This window comes from Juglans regia, chromosome 2 (genome assembly GCF_001411555.2).
Source record: "Juglans regia cultivar Chandler chromosome 2, Walnut 2.0, whole genome shotgun sequence".
Classification (NCBI taxonomy): Eukaryota; Viridiplantae; Streptophyta; class Magnoliopsida; order Fagales; family Juglandaceae; genus Juglans; species Juglans regia.
In genome coordinates, this window is record NC_049902.1 from 2,668,927 (window position 1) to 2,688,493 (window position 19,567).

At 35.8% G+C, this 19,567-nt stretch overlaps 1 protein-coding gene across 12 annotated transcripts in view; it reads right to left on the reverse strand.

Annotated features, from left to right (window-relative positions):
• Window positions 1-1,037: 1,037 nt before the first annotated feature.
• Window positions 1,038-19,567, reverse strand: part of LOC109003869 (protein MICRORCHIDIA 6) — a 30,823-nt gene continuing 12,293 nt past the window's right edge. For 10 of the 12 annotated variants that reach the window (XM_035687944.1, XM_018982196.2, XM_035687937.1 and 7 more), the window contains 19 exons: window positions 12,596-12,961; window positions 11,385-11,459; window positions 11,255-11,289; window positions 10,288-10,366; window positions 10,082-10,171; window positions 9,926-10,001; window positions 9,111-9,189; window positions 6,974-7,102; window positions 6,443-6,541; window positions 6,264-6,365; window positions 6,034-6,180; window positions 4,847-4,939; window positions 4,448-4,499; window positions 4,211-4,322; window positions 3,167-3,375; window positions 2,973-3,085; window positions 2,364-2,443; window positions 1,986-2,028; window positions 1,453-1,863 (listed from right to left, as the gene is read on the reverse strand). In XM_035687944.1, coding sequence (XP_035543837.1) covers window positions 1,759-1,863; window positions 1,986-2,028; window positions 2,364-2,443; window positions 2,973-3,085; window positions 3,167-3,375; window positions 4,211-4,322; window positions 4,448-4,499; window positions 4,847-4,939; window positions 6,034-6,180; window positions 6,264-6,365; window positions 6,443-6,541; window positions 6,974-7,102; window positions 9,111-9,189; window positions 9,926-10,001; window positions 10,082-10,171; window positions 10,288-10,366; window positions 11,255-11,289; window positions 11,385-11,459; window positions 12,596-12,953 — 2,076 coding nt within the window. In that variant the 5' untranslated portion in view covers window positions 12,954-12,961 and the 3' untranslated portion in view covers window positions 1,453-1,758. Of the gene's footprint in view, window positions 1,392-1,452; window positions 1,864-1,985; window positions 2,029-2,363; window positions 2,444-2,972; window positions 3,086-3,166; window positions 3,376-4,210; window positions 4,323-4,447; window positions 4,500-4,846; window positions 4,940-6,033; window positions 6,181-6,263; window positions 6,366-6,442; window positions 6,542-6,973; window positions 7,103-9,110; window positions 9,190-9,925; window positions 10,002-10,081; window positions 10,172-10,287; window positions 10,367-11,254; window positions 11,290-11,384; window positions 11,460-12,595; window positions 12,962-19,567 lie in introns of those variants that run through there. The other 2 variants (XR_004800903.1, XM_035687945.1) reach the window with 2 other exon arrangements.

Here is a 19,567-nt window from a genome sequence, read left to right on the forward strand (position 1 = left end):
ATATGTTATGCACAATAATTTCTTTCTTATTATGAACACCTAACCTCAACACTTAACTAGCTATTAAAATATTTCTAAATGGACGGTGCTACGTCGTTAGGCATAATTGGTCGTCTTCTTTTTTTGTTGTCTTTTCTACTTGTATTTTTTATATTTTTAATTTTATTTTTAAAAAAACTATTTCCTTAATCACGAAGTGAAAAAAAAAAAAAAATGCCAACGGTAGGAGGACTAGCATTATCCTTTCTAAATAGTTCCTAAACCAACGTATATATTAGAGTTCTTAAACCAATTTCTAAATAAATTAGCCATAACAATTTTCTAACTAAATAAAAAGTTGGTTGAAGTCTTTCTATATGTTTGCAAAGAGATTTCAAGTTTAAAATGGAAACCTTAATAAAGTAGTCGGGCAAATATAAAAATTAATTCTCGAATCCATACATTATTAATATTGTTAAAATTAATTCTCCTTTGTGATTTTAAGATTGATTGAATAATGGTCCTACTAAAAATAATGTTTCTAAACTCTTAGGACAGGTTTGGAAGGTGTGATAGAATTTTATGTTTTGTTTTGAAGTTTAAAATATTATATTTTAATATTATTATTATTTTGAGATTTAAAAAATGTGTATTAAAATTTAAAAAAGTTGAATTGTTTATTATATTTTGTATGGAGATTTGAAAAATGTGTAATGATGAGATGAGATGAAAATTTTATATTTTATCTTGTGCCCCAAACCTGCCCTTAGTATTGTTAACAAGTTTAGACGAATTCTCAGTAATGTTAAATACAATTCATAGATTATAAAAACACCGTGCATTCCTTTTAAAAAAGAGTAGAATACATTATTAAAAAAATTATTATTTTTTATATAAATCTTATATTTACTCACTTCTTTTTAAAATTCATATTTAGGCCTATTTTTTTCACTTGATTGCTCATGTACATCCTCAAGGAATTTATTTTCCCTTTAGTTCATTATCTATCTTTTCCAAGTGCTTGATTGCTCATACACTTTTTTTGGACCACTAGTGCCTTCGGCAAATGCTATAAAGTGTCTCCTCGGAGTACAGATTAAACTCTCTTTCCCAAGCAAAAAAACTGTAGTTGAATTAGAAAAGCTCTATTCTCGTGCATAAACTGCAATGCACCTTTAGATTCCCTGCAAGTTGAAGTTAAAAGCAATGGCTTACTAGAAAGGGACCAAAATCAATGCCCTTCACATGTTAGCAAATCTAACTGAGAAGCATTGATAACATATAACTCAACACTTTGCCGCCCGACCATCGCGCAATATGCCCGCATCAATTTTGTGATCGATGTACTTGCCATTGTTTGAAGGTAGACAAGTAGTTGGTGATATCTTCAACCAGTGGAGGCAATCTTCCAGCTGTTTGTGAGTTGGGTTTCAAAAATGGTTGGAAAAAAAGTCAGTGCAAGTGTAACAGTGATAAACATAACCTGGCAATCGACAACTGCTGGAATGAAAAATTTGCAACTCCTTCAAAGGAGGGCTAAAGAAATATAACCTTACCTTCACTTTATATTTACAGTACTTGGGAAAAATGGAGGGCTAAAGAGAGAAACAACAACAAAACTTCGGGGGAAGAAGAAAAAGCCCTGGTACCCAGGCTTTCACTTGCAACGACCCCATCATTCTCACCCCAACCGGTTGTAGGCTACACTGGGCTATAGCACAAGACTTGTACATATGAAATAATTGAAGAAAAAGGGGAAAAAAAAAACAAAAACTACATTTATACTTTGGTTTCCTCTTTGATTGTCTCCAATGATTCTAATTCGCCCAACATCCGATTGTATTCCCGACAAACCTCCTCTATTGCAATTTTGAGCTGTGTCACCTACATATGCAAAGAATGATTCTTATAAACTGGTGAAAGGAAACTCTTCCTAGAACACACGAGAACAGAAATCACATAGAGATCAAGAATACAGGCAGTGACATTTTTTGCATTCAAAGTACCTTGAACTTAAGTTCTTCTTCCCTCTTCTCATACTCCAAACATCTGGAAACATAAAACAAACTCATAAATGAAGGCCTTCTATGAGCATGAGTTGACTGCAACCGTTAGATTTTTTTCAAGACATGAAACATGATGCTAATATGTAGATCTCCCAAATTATGACCAAAATGTGAACCCCTGATATCTGAATTCTCGAATTAATCTAGTCAAGGAGCTCTATCAAATGGCAGAGTCTCATACTTTAAGAGGAGAGTGAAAGGGGTAAGTCCAAGCGAGTACATACGGAGATTAGCAATCATAATAATCATCCCTTGCATCTATTCTGTGGCTAAGTGCAAGTGAGATATCCATGGAGGACAAAAATTTGCCATACTTACTTTGCTCGGAGCTTCTTGTTTTCTTGCAACAAGTTGACAGCCTCCTGATCTTTTGGTTGGTTCCCAGCAGTAACTAGTGGCTACCAATACATATTAAATAAGTCAGCAACATTTTTCTCTTTTTATGGGGTATGAGATCATGCTACGATAAAAGAGTGCATGACATGAGTGCATCGCTGATATCAAATTATGCAGTTAAAGAAAATATACAAGTCTACTATCCAAGCTGTAGTATTCTATACAGCAATGAAATCGTGCATTTTGGTTCCAAAACCAGTGCTGGAAATGTAACGAAAGTAACAGGCAGGATTAAAAATGGAGGAAGATATAGGTTAAGGTTTTCCATTCTACATGCGAAAAGAGGGAGGGAGGGGGAGAATTTTCATAATATCAGAATTTAAATAAGGTATTCAAGTTTTTGTTGACGCTGAGGATAATTAAAATGGAACCCAAAAATACAGTGCATTAAATTTTACATCAAATGAATGAATATTTAGATTAAGCTGCATCAAAGCAAATAGGAAAGAAGTCTAAAATCTTGAGCTGGAGTGAATGAATCATGTAGATTGAAGGTCAGAGAAAATTAATATAAAATTTAACCACGCAGACCTGTATCTCCTGATCGTACCCAGCATCAGTTATATTGGCCACTTCCACTGCCCTCCTTTTGGCCTTTTCTACTTCTATTAAATCAACGTGTTCCTTTCTCTTCTCTAATACTCCTATGACAATAAGACCAATCATATGTTGAGCAACGTTTATTAAGTTTAAAAATAATGGGTTTTCATTTAAACTTAAATTACCATGCTTAGATCTGAATTGAGACTTGGGAATGAATTGTTCTGCAATTACAAGTCCAGCTTTTGCACTACCAATAGCGGGGGAATGTTTATTAGATGTAATAAATTCTTGTTTGCTGCTGTGTGGCATACTATGAGATGAAATCTGCAGCAACTCTGGTGCACGGAGCTTTTTTTTGACCTGATATCCAATGAGTCCACAATGATAATCCCTGCCAAAGGTAACGTACATTTACAGATCTGCTCTACCTAAAACTAAGCAATATCTCCACCGTAGAAATGATAGCTCATTCCAGTTTTCCAATGCATTTAACCAAAGACCTATTTAAACACATGATGACAAAGAGGTTGAACAAAATAAACTTATTTTCATAGTAATGAAAGGCATCCAATACATCAATCTAAAGAATAAAAAAAAAAAAAGGGAAAATACAATTTCCATCCTCTTAACTCTCGCTGACTATCAAATAGCACTCTAGATCAATTCTAGAAGTAAAGGGCTAAAAATAAGCCAAAAAAAAAAGTGAAATGACATGATCTTGACTATAAGATCTTAACAAGAGGTGAACATTGCAACTTTTTTATTGTTGGAAGGTGCAATGAGTCAGTCATGTAGTATAGTGTGCAAAATGTAAATCTCCTATTAGATGCCAGATGGAGACTGCAAAGTGTAATTTTCACAAAAAAATTATGTAAAACGCAGTAAAGACTCCATTCAAGAGCCATGGAAAACAAAAGGTTATTAATCAATTTCCATTTGGTGACCAAAACTCATTTAGGGAGTTCCAAAAAGAACACAAAAGTTTATAGGTGTCGGTTAGAGCACTGTCTTTCAAATAAGATATTAAGTTTTCAAAATCACCCTCAACTTAATCTCGAATAAAGCAAATTAAATACTAAAAAAGAATTATGACTTCTCAAATAAAACGAAAGCACAGAAATATATTTAAACTCCATTTATTTATTTTTCTTTCATAGGTATTTTTATTGATTTTTCAAGGTGGACAATTTTGAGGGTAACATTCTTTCATGCTATAAGAAGCTTACCAGTACTCTAAAGTCATTTCCTTCAACCGAGATTCAAGCTTCTGGAAAAGTGAAGTTCTCTCAAAATCTTGTTTGTTGTGAGTTGGCTCAATGAACTCAGCTTGTAGAACACCTAAAATGATACCATGAATCATTAATCATTAGGCACCTAGCAACTGAAATTTCAAAATAATCAACCTCTAAACAACAAAAAATCATAGTAGTAATGATACAAAGAGGAATCTAGCAGGCATTTACCAACAACACCTCGGCCCCGACTGTCAGAATAACTCACAACCTGCCAAAACGGCTGCAAGGAAAGATTAAACAGCAAAGACTTAAGTGCACTCATAAATAACATGGAGTGGTAAAGGATCATGTGGGAAGGGGAAGAGCTGACAGAATGTACATTCCTACAATAAAATGAAAGAGTAGCTCAATGTCTAATTGCAACAATAAACAGTAAAATGTCGCCGTGATTACAACAGCAAGAAGAACAATAGCCAATGGCTTTCCACCAAATAGAATTGCCTCTCACTATAGAGTAGAAAGTGAAGCCAAGGATACCATCCCGAATGGATGCTTGAGTTGTATTTCCATTTCTTAGCAACAGAGCAAAACCAACATAAGAAACTTATTTATGCAAATAATGATTACCAGTATTAGACGGTTCTTATGGTAGACGTTGAAACCGTGAAAGCTGACCTGTGGAGCTTCTTTAAGAAATCCAATTGTAGTTATAACTTGACCCTGCACGGTTAAACAAGAGAAAGATAATGTACTCGATAGCCGCTATCGATATCAGCCACCAAAAACTGAGAGCCTATATAAAAGTGTATAAATACTAGCATGTAGACCAACCAAATAATTATTTTTTCTTAACAAGTAAATAGCAAGCAATGTTTTTCTTTTTTGATAAGTAAAATATCAACCAATGTACAATTCATTAAAAACCACATCAAGTAAAAAAAAATAAGATTGAGAGAGAGGTCAACCATAGGGGTATTTGAGTTGCTTTTAACTGGGAAGAAAGGATATAAAACATCAACCAGGGGTTAAATGAAAAAGGATTTCCTTCCGAGAAAAAATAGACCTTTATGCAATGGGCTTTAACAACAAAGAAACCGTCGTACCAACAGCCAGGCCAGAGAATTAAAAAATGGCTCATTTCTGGAAGATCATTTGGAGGACAAAGGTCCCATTGAGAGCTGCATTTGTTGCTTGGACAATCACTCTTGGGAAGATTCTCACCATGGACAAGTTAAGGAAGAGACATAATCATGATTGATTGTTGTCACGTGTAAGAGTGTGGAGTCCATTGATCATTTTCCACTTCATCGTGAGATTGCAATTTCACAGAAAGTTTCTTCAATTAAATTAGATTGGCTTGGGTCATGCTCAGAAGGATCTTTTTTAGTCTTAGAGAAGGCTACGTGTCTCTCTTGTATACTACTTCCTGCATACTTGGGTAGTGTCTTTTCCCTTTTCAATAGAGATTTCTTGCTTATCAAAAGAAGTATATGTGCTGCAACTGACACGAACCAATTCAACCCCAAGAAAATGGACACTTACATTTTGGTACTGATCGTTTACTGTTCATATGAACAGTAAATGTGTCAGTTTTCTTCGGTGTGAATTGGTCCGTGTCTTCATCAATTTCCAAAGAACTATGTGAGTACTTCTGTTAGACAACTAATAAAGCAGTTAATTAGGATACCATCAACGTTTCCTGGAAACTGGAAAGAGATACAACATTTCAGATATAAAATCCACAAAACTCAATACTTTCAATGAGACCATGAGAGTAAGCAGATAAGAAAGGAGTTGGCTAAAATTTAATAAACCTCAACACATCCACCATATTGAGGTCTGTACAAAATGAATTCTGGAAATTTGAGATCATCAGCAATATTATGATGCTCAACAACTCGTCCACGCAACATTATGTTGAATGTTTGAGGTACTCGCAAGTACAAGATGGACAAGTATACCTGTAAAGAATGAAAAACCATGCTAAAACAAATTTGACTTCCTAGATTTCTGATTGAAGTACATAATCTTATAGCAGGCTTACACGGAGAGAATAATGGAATTGATTAGCAATGTGCTGCTCATTTGTTGTCTTCCAAGCACGTAATGTCTCAATTCTTTTGGACTCCCCACTAATACGAATATCCTGAAGCCACCGAGTCCCCTCATTGGAAATTATACTAAAAAGGCAAGAAAAGGATAGAGGATAATTGAAATATTAACCTGAGGATCTGATTCAAAGTCAAGTTCCACATCCCCATCAGCATTGAACCACAAATTGTAGATAATAACCTTGGTGCCATGAGGCCCAATGTCATCAAACTGCCATCATATTGAAGATCAAACAAAATGAAGCTTGTAAAGAATTCAGAAAGCTAAAAACTGCAAGAAAAATCTATGCAATTGCTTTCTACTACAATCAGTGATGAGTGCGAAAATTTGGTTATCAAACTTCATAAAATGAGCCCACCTCCATAAACATCAATTATATTGTGGTAAAACTCACCAATGGCCATTCCCTATAAGAAATAAGAATGGGGTGGAGGGGATCGAGACCTGGGTGCATGGGTAATTAATCAATCAAGAAAGAGAAGTGCAATTCACCATTATGAACTCATTTGATAGCTCAGAGTAAAACCACTTCAATTAACCCAATGAATATATTTAAATATTTAAAGACTAACACAATGAATATGTGCAGAAAAGAGCAAGATGTAATGGAAGGACAAAAAAAAAAAGTCAAAATAATCTTACTTGCTTCAAAAGCTCTGATTCTGTTGAAAATGGAGACCACTGCAACAGAATGGAAAGATTAGACATAAAATGCTCTTTAGCACGTAGTATTTCCAGAGTGCCAGTTGATGTATTAAACTTGTAGTCCACCTGCAATAGCAATGGTGGGTACCAGAGTAAGAGAAATGTCAACAGAAAGGGGATAACAGAACAAGCAGCACCGTAACAGTCCACGGAATCATAAAACAAAATAATGTTTTATAAGTAATAATTATTTCATTAAAAAACACTAATTTCATCTCATCTCATCTAATCATTACAATTTTCCCAAACTCCCACACAAAATACAATAAACAATTCAACTTTTTCAAATCCCAAAACAAAAATAATATTATGACAATATTTTATTCAACTTTCTCATCTCATCCAAACCTCCCCTAAAGAAGCATTCCAAGTACAACAAGATGTTCACAAGAAAGTCATCTAGCTAAAAATAGAGAGATATAACATAATAATGGAAAGTAAGCCCACTAGAGACATTAAGGAACCATTTTCCACACTGCTAAGATTTGTGGACTACCGCCAGACCCTCCACACGAGTTAAAAGGCTTCTGGCCATGACTCAAACTAAACCAACCCGACTAGAGAAATCATTCTATAGAACACTAGCCACCTGGTAATGTAACAAAAAATGGTCCACAGACTACCCACACCTCTTGCACACAGAGCATCACTCAATCACATCAATGCGTCTTTTCCTCTGATTTTCATCTGAAGAATCTTACTGATAGATGCAAACCAAGCAAAAAATGCAGTTCCTAAAGAAATCTTAGTCTTCCATATTCTCCATATTTACTATTAAGCAAAAGGTTGTCATCGCAAGAGACAAGGACACTATAAAAAGAATGGTCATTGAACCTCTCTTTCTTGGATGGGACCAAAGCAACTTATTTTAACCTCTTATTCTCAAAATAGTGGTGTACAACAGATTAAAAATACAATAAAGGCCTCAAACTCTCAATCATGTTCTGTTTTTATGAAGTTAACATTCCATCAAGGGAGTTCACCAGATAACTCCGAAAGATCTCCCACTGAGGCATCCTTCACATGAACCACCCTACACAACCGACAGGCTTCTTTGAGAGCCATATCACTGCACCACTCCATGCTAAAATCTGATCCTATAACCATCTCCAACTTCAAATCTATTGTGCTTAGAAAGCATCCCCCACCCTTTTCTTATATTCTTCCAAAATCCCATCCCATATAGTCCTTGGACCTCAATAGAACACCACCCATCCCACGAACATCCTTACTTAGCGTCTACATCATTCTCCGCAAGGTCTCTCTCTCATTCTGATTGCGCCAGAGCCACTTCCACAAGAGTGCACAATTAAAGAAAATCAAGTTCCTAACTCCTAACCCACCATCAGGGATCAAAGAACATACTTTCGCCCAGCTTATCAGGTGAAATTTGAACACTTCTCCTAACTCACCCCAAAAAAAAATCCCGTGCACTTACTACCCTAGCTGGATGTGAAAATAAATACATGAAATACATAGGCGGATTCAAGAAAGTACTCTTGATCAAAGTAATCCAACCAGCTTAGGACATATACATCTTTTTACAGCTAACCAGTCGTCATTCAATCTTTTCAACATACAAAATACCTTGGTATTAAAAGTGGCCCCACCAAAGCAATTCTACTGTCTTTTTTTTTCCTCAAAGTCTTACACCCCAAAACCTAGTTAACTTTGAAACCTTAAATTTACTAGCATCTAAGATTATATTCCAGGCCAATAATACGTTTTGAATGTTTACTTAACACAAAAATATATGTTTTGGATGATAAGTGATAACCTAATTCTTTCATGAAAAATCTCAAAGTACTACAAATCGTGAATCATTTTTTTTTTTTATAAGTAAGAGATAAATATTATTGATCATCTTACCTGAATAAACAAATTTTGCATGCTCAAGGCACATTCCATGAACATACATAATATTAACACATTTATTGCTCATAAAATAACCAGCTAACATCTACAAGTTCACAATTCTTGACTACCTTTTACAAATTAATAAAAATAGATTAACAATGTTTGGTTACAACAAAATGACCCAACTAAAACCTTGACTTAAAGCAATGAAACTCACCATGGGCACTACTATTCTGTCATGGCCTGTTCGTGTCAAAAATGTATAAGAGAGGAGACCGATGCTTTGTGTCAATATCCTGATTATGTAACATAGTATATGAGTAGACAAACAAGAGGTTCATATAGGCAACATCATTAAGAGAGAGAGAGAGAACGAAAATTGTTTTACCTTTTCACATATTATGTGTGCATCAATAACTACATGGTTAAAAAATAAGGATGTCCTTTCAATAAGTAAAAAAATAAAAAATAAAAAATCAGAGGACTTCACATGCCGTAAGAGGTAAGAAGTCCCTAAACAAGACAAAAACTGGACCAGATTTAGGTAGCTTACGAGCCACTTTCTCTTTACATGGAACATGTCTTTAGGGAAGTAACTAGAGTGGCTGATTGTTGGGCCAAACTAGGGGCAAAATGTGTTACATGGGAGTGTTTCAAGTGGCTTGATGTATTGAGAGAAGTGAGGTGTTTTGGTCCTTTCTAGAGCGGGTTTCCCTATTTGCAGTAAAAATGATTTTGCTCTGTATAGTGTGGAGATGACTTTCATTTCTTTTTCCTTGCATTACGTTGGTAGTTGCTCACTCCCAAAAGTTACTGGCCGGGATTTTTGAAAATTTGTTGAATACATGGAACTTGTACGACATAAAGTACTACTTTCTTTATTATAAAAAAAGAAAAGAAAACTGATACATATTATTCAAAGTATACACGTGTGTATGCATGTGCGTGTGTACAAGCAAGCTAGTATGGCTTATAAATGGGTTATTGAATATATAACTAATAACAAAAGATCAGTCCCTTTTGAATTCAAACCTGTTACTCGTGTGGCAGCTGAAGACAATAACATCTGCACCAAGTCTCATTGTACTAGTCTTGAAACCATTTCCATCTGGAAGGCTACAAGTAAACCAATAAATACAAAAGAAAATAATAAGAACAAATTGTAGAGTGAAAAACGACTATCCATACATTGTCCAATGGCTGATTTAGATTTCCGATCCGAGAACCCAAAACTCATGCACTGCCTCATTGCTTCAGGATCCATTCCACCACCATCATCTGTGGCAAGTCATGAGGTTTTTTTATACAAATGAGTCAGCAAAATGTATTATGGAATAAAATGTACTGATGCAGACTCCCAGAATATGCTAGATAAAATTCCAATTACACACTACCTTGAATTAACAATGCTGGACTTCCATCCCTTGGATTTGTGGTTTTGTCTACAACGACAAAAGTGGCCCCATTTCGGATCTATCCAATCAAAGAGGGAAAAAAGAAAAAGGAGAACTCGTGATATGCAGAATAGGATGTGATTGTTAGAGCCAAACATCAAAAACATAATCACACAATAGGCAATGAACACCTGGAGTATATACAATCCATGCAGTAGCCATAACCAAGATCATTCTATGTGATAAAAATGAACCTGACTGAATAAACTAATCACACAATAGGCAATGAACACCTGGAGTATATACAATCCATGCAGTAGCCATAACCAAGATCATTCTATGTGATAAAAATGAACCTGACTGAATAAACTAGTCTTTCAACGTAGTAGTTTCTAATTTTACATAAACATGTTATACAAATGAATAAGAACATATTCTATGTAACTAAGTTTGCTACCTTGAGGCGTCATACAATAAATAGAACCCTTAAAGGAATGCCAATATTAGCATTTTGATCTCCAATATTATGGTTGAACAGCTTGATTTTCAAACCCCTTTGTCTCGTTTATTTCAATGTTTGTGATAAGCAACCTCACAAACTTTGCTGACGGAAATGGACCAAAGCTACTTATATAGTGTATCAAAATAGCCATGGTCCTCAAGAGTCTCTTTTAACTTCTGAAATTCAATAACATTTATTTATCCATTGGTTACAAAAGTAAAAATCCTTAACTTGAGGAAACAAAAAGGAGCAAAATCTTAAGACTGAAAAAAGTAATTATTTGATCTAAAAAAATTGAATATTTGAGCTATCCTACCAAAATAGATAAAGTCCACCCAAAACAATTATGGTGTAATTCCATTCCAAAATTATCTTTCAAACAATTTGCAACGTGAGCACACAACCCCAGTACCACAAGGTCAAAAAAACAACAATATCAAAGTAAGATCAAAATAAGAAGTTCACCTCATCAACTGCATTGTCAAGCAGTTCTGCTACAGCTGCAAACAGGAAGCAACCAAAAAGGGTAGTAATGAAAATTGCCATAGCTTCACCAATAATATATGTAATTGCAATTAGTGAAACAAGCGCATACCACCAAAGGCCCACTTATGTGAAGTTGCATTTGAATGAAGGAACATTGGGTGAACAAGTAGATAGTTTTTGCCATCTATTACAATAAATATAGAATGTTAGAGAACAAAAGATCAGGCTTCAATGACCACAGATGCAGATATTTGCATGCACATCACATAGGGTTTATCACTATCATCCAACTGAACAGCCAAAGGAAATATCTAAAACAGGGCCATGTTTGGCAACCAAGGGGTTTTTGACATCTTCTTGTTTTCTTCAAAATAAAAATAAAAATTACACAGTAGAAACTCTCTAGGATTTTCAAAAACATCCAAAAACTAAAAGACAAAATGTAAATTAAAAAAGAAAACGTAGCCAGCCAGCCTGGCCACCAGAGCCTAGAGGGTGGCTGTGTTCTTGCTACCACGCAGTGGCCAGAATTTTTGGCCACCAAGGGCAGCCTGATGGGGTCAGTCATGTTTTTTTTTTCAAAAAGTAAAATTATTTATTATACCCTCTATGAAAACTTATCTTAAAAACTTTTTACATCTAAACATACTCGCAATGGGTCCCACCACTTAACGAAACTCTAATAAAACTTTATTCAGAAAGCTCTTGCAATTATTCATAAGTTGTTGCTACTATTCATAAAAACTTGAGCTTCTCAGTGCTCCCCTAGATGGTGTATTAGGAAGCACCAATTTTTCTTTTGTAAGTAGTTTAAGGAGAGGTTTGGTTTCAGAGATGAGTTGAGATGGGTTGAGATGGTTTGTAAATAGTAGAATAAAAGTTGAATTATTTATTATATTTGGTGTGAAAATTTGGAAAAGTTGTTTTGGGATTTGAAAAAGTTGAATTGTTTATTATATTTTGTGTAGAAATTTGAGAAAGTTGTAATGATGAGATGAAATGAGTTGAGATGAGTTAAGGTGAATTTTGAATCCAAACCTCTCCTAAGTCTCATTAGACATGCGTAGAGGGTTATAACACATAAATTATACAAGAGAACCCCCTACGTAAGGAAATTAGGACACTATGAGATGCCCACACAATGGCCAACATGTCAAAGACCAAAAATTCAATAAAGCACCACATGCATGTCAAACAAAATTTAATAATTTTTTTTTTATGATGAAGAACCCTGAGACCTTGCAAATGCACATCTTCTACCTGGTTAAACCCTAAACCCGTGTAACAGACATTAATAAGTTATATGTGACAACAACATACTTTGAAGTGAGACTTTAGAACCAAGCCCATCATTGTAGTTCCCAGCTTTCCAGAACTGCCGACAAAGCGGTGCAGGACATGTAGGTGATGTGGAAGAAAGACTTGAATCATCTACCGGAGACTGCCCTTGATCCAGTATACTAGAGCAACTTTGGCCAGCACTCAAAATATTTGAGCTTCTATTTTCTTCGGATTCTTGCCTTTTAAATTGCGTTTCCGACTGGAGCTTCTGTTGAAACTTACTTTCTTCTCGTTGTATTCTATTCCCAACAACAACAGGCTCAGACTTAACAGATTTCAAATGCGGCTCTACACATTCATCATCGCTAGATAAGTCCACAATGTCTATAGAGGTCATCTTGAACACTGTAAAAGAAACCAGATGCACATAACCGGTTACACTAATTAAAGAAAACAGAGCTTCAACGAGCAAGCAACATACAAATACTCTGCCAAGGAATTAATGGGTCAGTATAGACTAAATCATAGTTTTATACACCAATAAATCTTTCTTATCATAACAAGTAGTAGACACATGATGTGAGAGAATATTTGAAGTTATTAAATGAAAATAATACAAAATTATCACCCCCTTAATCTCTCTATGCTCTAATATTAGTGATGATACACCTTACAAATTTTGCTTAATCGGAAGAGGCACCAAAGACCTTTGTATAGTGATCAAAATAAATCTACAATCAACAATAATAACTTAGTGACTCTTCAACTTCCTCTAAAATTCAATAATCTTTATAAATCCACTGGTTATAGTACTAAAAAACAAACTTATCAAAAAAAATAAAACTAAAAAACAAATTAGATCCCAAAATAATTAATATACAAGTACTAAATAACTTAAGAGAACCAAATAATATAAGCTAGAACTAAAAGACTCTTATTATGTGGCCAATTTAAGTTATTTAGACTTTATCATGAGTAATCAATGCAAGAATCAAATGGAAGACGAAGCTAGTGAACATTGCCCCTTTCATAAGCAGTGGGGGAGAAGAAAGGAAAGAAACAGCTGGCTGACAACGATAACAGAAGCAAAACTCATTCAACACTATTGCTTCCACAATTAGATACCATAATTGATAGGAGATTCAGACCCTATTTTCTAGTGCTATGAGATTTTTACCGAATAACATGCTGTCTACAATCAGCTGCCACCATGTATATATATAATTAAACATATTTATACATTTCTACCAAAAGAGAATTCATGATAAGAATGAATCCAACAATGAAATCAACTCCACCCTAGAAATGCCTTTACCTACATATGACACCTTTAACACCCACTTCCTGAGTGTAAATACACTTCAATTAAAGAGATTTGCCTAGTTTAATTATTTTTTGTACAAAAGAGTTTAATTAATGGTATGAAGCCAACATAAATTTTAATCAAGGCAATGAAACCTTAAATTTACATGCAACTTTTGCAATTTGGGGAATACCAGAAAGACCTCTCCAACAGGCAAACTAATCCTGCTAAAAATATCAACCTAGATGGCCCTTCCACCTCACAATAAAGTAATAAATGCTTCGCCCCCAAAGCATCCCAATCACACACAATCAGAAAAAGAGTCAGGAATGCAACCTTGAGAGCTCTTTCTCCACACCAAGTCTAATCTTGGAGCCATCACCAACCACAAATTTGGGATGACTAAGAAAGATACCCCAACTACAAGGCCACACCATGTGCATCCTAGAATCTTTGGAGAACCAACCCCCCACTCACACCCATACTTGGAATCAATAATAGCCCTCCACAATGTCCCCCCCTTCTTTATGGTACCATCTAAGCAACTTGCCAAGAAAAGCCTTGTTGAAATCCCTCAAGTTTATAATTCCCAAAACCACAACTAGAAATTAAGTAGCAAACCTTATCCCAGCTAACCAAATGGAACTTAACCACCTCCCCAATTCCTCCCGACAAGAAATCCGGAAATATCCTTCTCAATCTGATTCGCCACATCCACTGGTAAAGAAAACAATGATAGGAAATATGTAGGGAAGTTAGAATGAGTACTTTTTATCAAAGCGATTCTGCCTCCTCTTGATAAATATATCATTTTCCAACTTGACAACCTTTGTCTCCATGTTCACCATCTATCCTTAAAGCCGCACCTTCCAACCAAATAATACAGAAATTCCCAGTTTATGCGGCCATAAGCTTTTCTCCATATCCAACTTTCATAAAATACCCCACACTCTAGATCTGATTCTAATCTTCAGAAACTCAATGGCAATGAGCATCGAATCCAATATTTGTCTCCCCTTGTCAAAAGCATTTTGATGACTTGACAACCTTTGTCTCCGTGATTTCTCTTCTATTAAAGTCACATTTTCAAGCTCCAAAGTAATTTGGCCTTTCCTTAGTACCTCCGCAGTCGAAAGAGCATCAATCTCCTTCTTACCCTCCAAATCCAAAACTCTACAAATAGAGACTCCTTTTGGCTATCAACTCTCCCAAAAGCTTGCACATTCCAACATGATAGCAAAATGGTCCGAACATACCCAAGTAAGTCACTTATGGCACAACTTAGGAAAATGTGCCTCCCAAGAAGAAGGAACCAAAACTCAATCCAATCTAAAGACCAAACATGATTGTTAGACCACTTGAAAGTGCCCCCAACAAGAGGTAAATCCAAAATATCCAAATCAAATACAAGCTCGGAAAACTCCTCCATAACATAACAGCAGTGAGACTCTCCCAATCTTTCACTCGAAAAACAAGTGCCATTAAAATCCCCACCAATACACCAAGGCAAGTCCCACAAATAGTACAAGCCAACAATCTCATCCCACAAAAGACACCTTTAGCCATCCAGATTTAGCCCATATACGTGCAAAAGCCCACACGAAACCATATTCAACACTCTTAAAAGAGCACGCTACCGAGAAATCCCCAATACTCCTTCAAAAACTTCAAGACCCTCTTATCTCACATTACAAGTACCCCACCCAAAGCCCCTTAGAGGAAAGGTAGGTCCATCCCACATAGGAAACATCTCAACAACTTCTAATGATACTTTTTTTTATGACGGGAGAACCACCCCACAACGGAGCCCTTAGGACTCACCCATGGAACCGAAACCCCTGGGGAGACTAGCACAACAACCCACCGCCATGGCCTTCCACTTAAATCACAGTTAGATCCTAGGGGGAATCGAACCCGTGACACACAAATTCACCCTTACCACTTGGGCTACCCACGGGTGGGTCTTGATGAACTTAACTTTTTTTCTTGCAAACACACCATGTCAACCTTCCAATAGCGTAATAGATGAGATGAAAGTTGAAAATTGAATAAAATATTGTTAGAATATTATTTTTGTTTTGGAATTTAAAAAAGTTGAATTGTTTATTGTATTTTGTTTAGAAATTTTGAAAAATTGTAATGATTAGATGAATTGAGATGAGTTGAGTTCTAAAATCAAACAAGGCCTTAATGTTGTTCAACCCCCAAACATTCCAAAAAAGAATCTTAAGCTTCATAAAGTTGTTGCCCTCTCCTTAGTCCTACCATAACTTAAGCTCCCTTCCTTTTGCATTGTAATTTATCAAACATGTGAGTCTCTTTAATTCCCAATTTCTTTTAGAGGCTGATCTTGAAAGATGAGAATGGTCCTCCTCGATGGCAATGAGTAAGGCCCTAAATTGATCTTCAAAACTCTCACATGAAATCCAAACACAATCATGGATCTCTTTCACCTTTTGTAGCACCAACTCGGAAGATGAACCAGGCTTACTCCAACTTGGTGGAAGAGAAAATAAAGGAACATGTTCATCCCCAACCTCTTTTTCTCTCTTGCATTTTGAAAAACCTACATTGTCCCCATTCATAGGAACCAACTACATGTCCATTGCTGCGTCTAAACCGCCATCCTTTTGCAACTAATCAGCCCCTACCAAAAGTCTCGATTTTGTGTTACCTTCAAAATTCAGTTGCACAGCAATGTCATTTGACAGCTCAAACAGCAATGTCATTTGACAGCTCAAACGAGAGTACCAAGGACACCTCATACCCCATACCCACTAATATAGGGCACCTGAGTAGGAGAAAAAGCCATTAGTGACTCACCAGTAGCCACTAGGCAAGAAACAACCTTATCTGGGGTTGTAATTGAGCCAATATTTTGGGCCAGACTCGACTTGATTCAAATTACTCGAGCAGGGACCGAGCCGAGCTGAGCCAAGCCAAACTCTAGCGGGTCAAAACACAAGCTCGAGTCAATGGAGTTATTTCTTGAGCATCCCGGGTGCTTTTTTAAAAAATATTTTTTTTATTTTTGAATGAAATTGAATAATTAAAATTACAAAAAAAATATTAGATTTTAACAACTAATAAATAAATCCTATATTGAACTATAGAATTATAAAAACTTTACAAATGACTAAATATTTGGAAATTAAATAATTGCCTTAAACCTTCATAAATTTCTACCTCATAATTACAAATGGGATAAAATAATAAAAACTAATAAAAATGAAAATTAATATTATGTAACTTTCAAGATTTTTACAACTCTATATAATCTATATGTTACATATGTAACCCAGTCAATATTTATCCCTAATAACGATATGTTATAAGTCTAAATAAGTTACTTATCTATAAATATAAAAATATATATTAATTTTGCAATGAAGACATGGTATCTATATGGTAGTATACGCATTATACACCAGCATATATCAGCATTTATAATATAGTTCCTACATACTATGAAACCACTAATTCCTATCTACTGACTACTATATTTATATCATAAAATAGCTACTATAATTTAATCACTTGAGTACTTAGCTAACATATTATAAAAAGTCTCAATGCAATTGTCATTGCTCTTGTTCCAAAAAAAATGGGTGATATAGGTAAAAAATTACTACCCCGCCAGCTTGGTGAGTGGGATGTACAAAATCATTGCAAATGATCTCCATTATCCATTATCACCATTACTCTTTGTTTTGTAATGGAAACTTTAAGCAAAATGATCTCAAGTACCATGGACGAAAGATTCATCTCCGCATTTTCAGAGGGTGCAGCAACATTGGTACATTAGATATTTCTCATGGTCTGGGGATAATGTTGCTCCCATGGTCTCTCTTCCTCCAATAGCGGATTGGATTCTGCCTAAAGTTAATGAGATTCAATAGTTCGTGGGAATTTCACATGGAGGATGTGAAGACCAATTTAAAGAACTAATCGCTGCAATTGAGTCAAGCCATGCGCTTGAAACCAAATCAAGCTTCAAAAAAAGCAGGGAGCTACAACATCTTTCTTGGGCAATCCACTACAACGCTAAGGGTGGTAGTTCAACTAGAGGGAGGGCATTGTGAAGACGGGAATCTAGGGGTTGGCATGGGGTTTTTGGGTAGAGTTTTCGTTTTACGGGAAACAAGGGGTTGGGCTTGGGCTTGGGCTTGGGCTTGGGCTTGGGCTTGGTGTATCTTTGGTTGGTTTTCACAGGCTTTTTGGGTTATTAGGGGTTTTTTATTATGGGCAATGTGTTCTTTTGTATACATTCAGTGTACTCCTTTTGATATATATAATATTCTTACTTATAAAAATAAAATAAAATAAAATAAAAAAAAAAGATATTTCTCACCTCTTATTTGCATATGACACTTATATTTTGCAAGGCCAACCAAGATCACAATCGAGAATCGAGAGCTCTTCTTTAATTCAACGTTGCTTCTAGATTGAGAGTGAACCTAGCTAAGTCATAAATGGTCCTAGCGGGAAACGTTCCTAATGTGGAGACTTTGGCCAACCCCTTGGGATGCAAAGTATCTTTTTTGCCAATGAAATATCTTGGCCGCCTCCTCTTGTGGTCCATTGCTTCGAGAAGTTATAGCTGGATTTTCTATAGGAAGGTGTGGACAATGAGTTTAAATTCCACCTTGTGAATGGGCCCAAAATAGGCACCCCGACCTTGGGTAGCAGGTTGGGAGTTCGAAAGTTGCCAGTTTTCAATAGGGCTCTATTGGAAGTGGTTCTGGAGATACCAATTAGAAAGGGGGGTTTTATAGAGAGTCGTAATTGATTCAAAGTTTGGGGGGGCTTGGGGTAGATGGTATCCGAACAATATGGAACCACATGGAATGGAGGTTTAGAAGCATATAAGAGGATGGGATACTTTCTCTTGGTACACTTGCTTCAAGGTGGGTGATGGATCCAAAATTAGATTCCGGCATGATCTTTAGTGTGGCAACAAGGCCCTCAAGGAAACCTATCCAGATATATGGAATTGTGAGCTTGCAAGAAGCTTCAATTGCAAATCTTCTTCATCTAGTGGTATTCCACAATGGAATGTCACTTTCTTTAGAACTGCACAAGATGGGGAAGTCAATGCATTCACCGAGTTTTACAATCTTGTCTACTTTACTAGATTGAGGGTGGGAGAGGCTGACAAAATAAACCGGCTGCCTTCAAAGAGAAATTTACCATACATTCATTCTACACGTCCCTCATAATGTACAACGTGCCCATTCCCATGCAAACACATTTGGAAAACTAAGGCACCCCTAAAAGCAGCTTTCTGCGTATGGATGACCTCATTGGGAAAAATCATCACTCTAGATAATCTAAGAAAATGCAAGTTCATTATTATGATTATTATGGATTAGTGTTGCATGTGTAAAAAAAAAAAAGAGAATGTTGATGGTATACTACTTCATTGTGAGGTGGTCATGACACTCTAAAATGAATTCTTTGCTAGTGGAATTTGCTTGGATAATGCCAAAAAGGGTGGTTGACTTCCTTTTTTTTATAAGAAGGGTGGTTGACTTCCTAGCAAGTTGGAATGGCCTATGCGGCAATGCTCAAATCACGGCAATATGGAAGATGGTCCCAACTTGCCCATGGAACGTCTTTGAAGGGAGAGGAATGAAAGAAACTTATTGTGAACAGTCAATGGACGATGATAGAACTTTTTTTAATATTTTATTCCATCGGTTGATTGT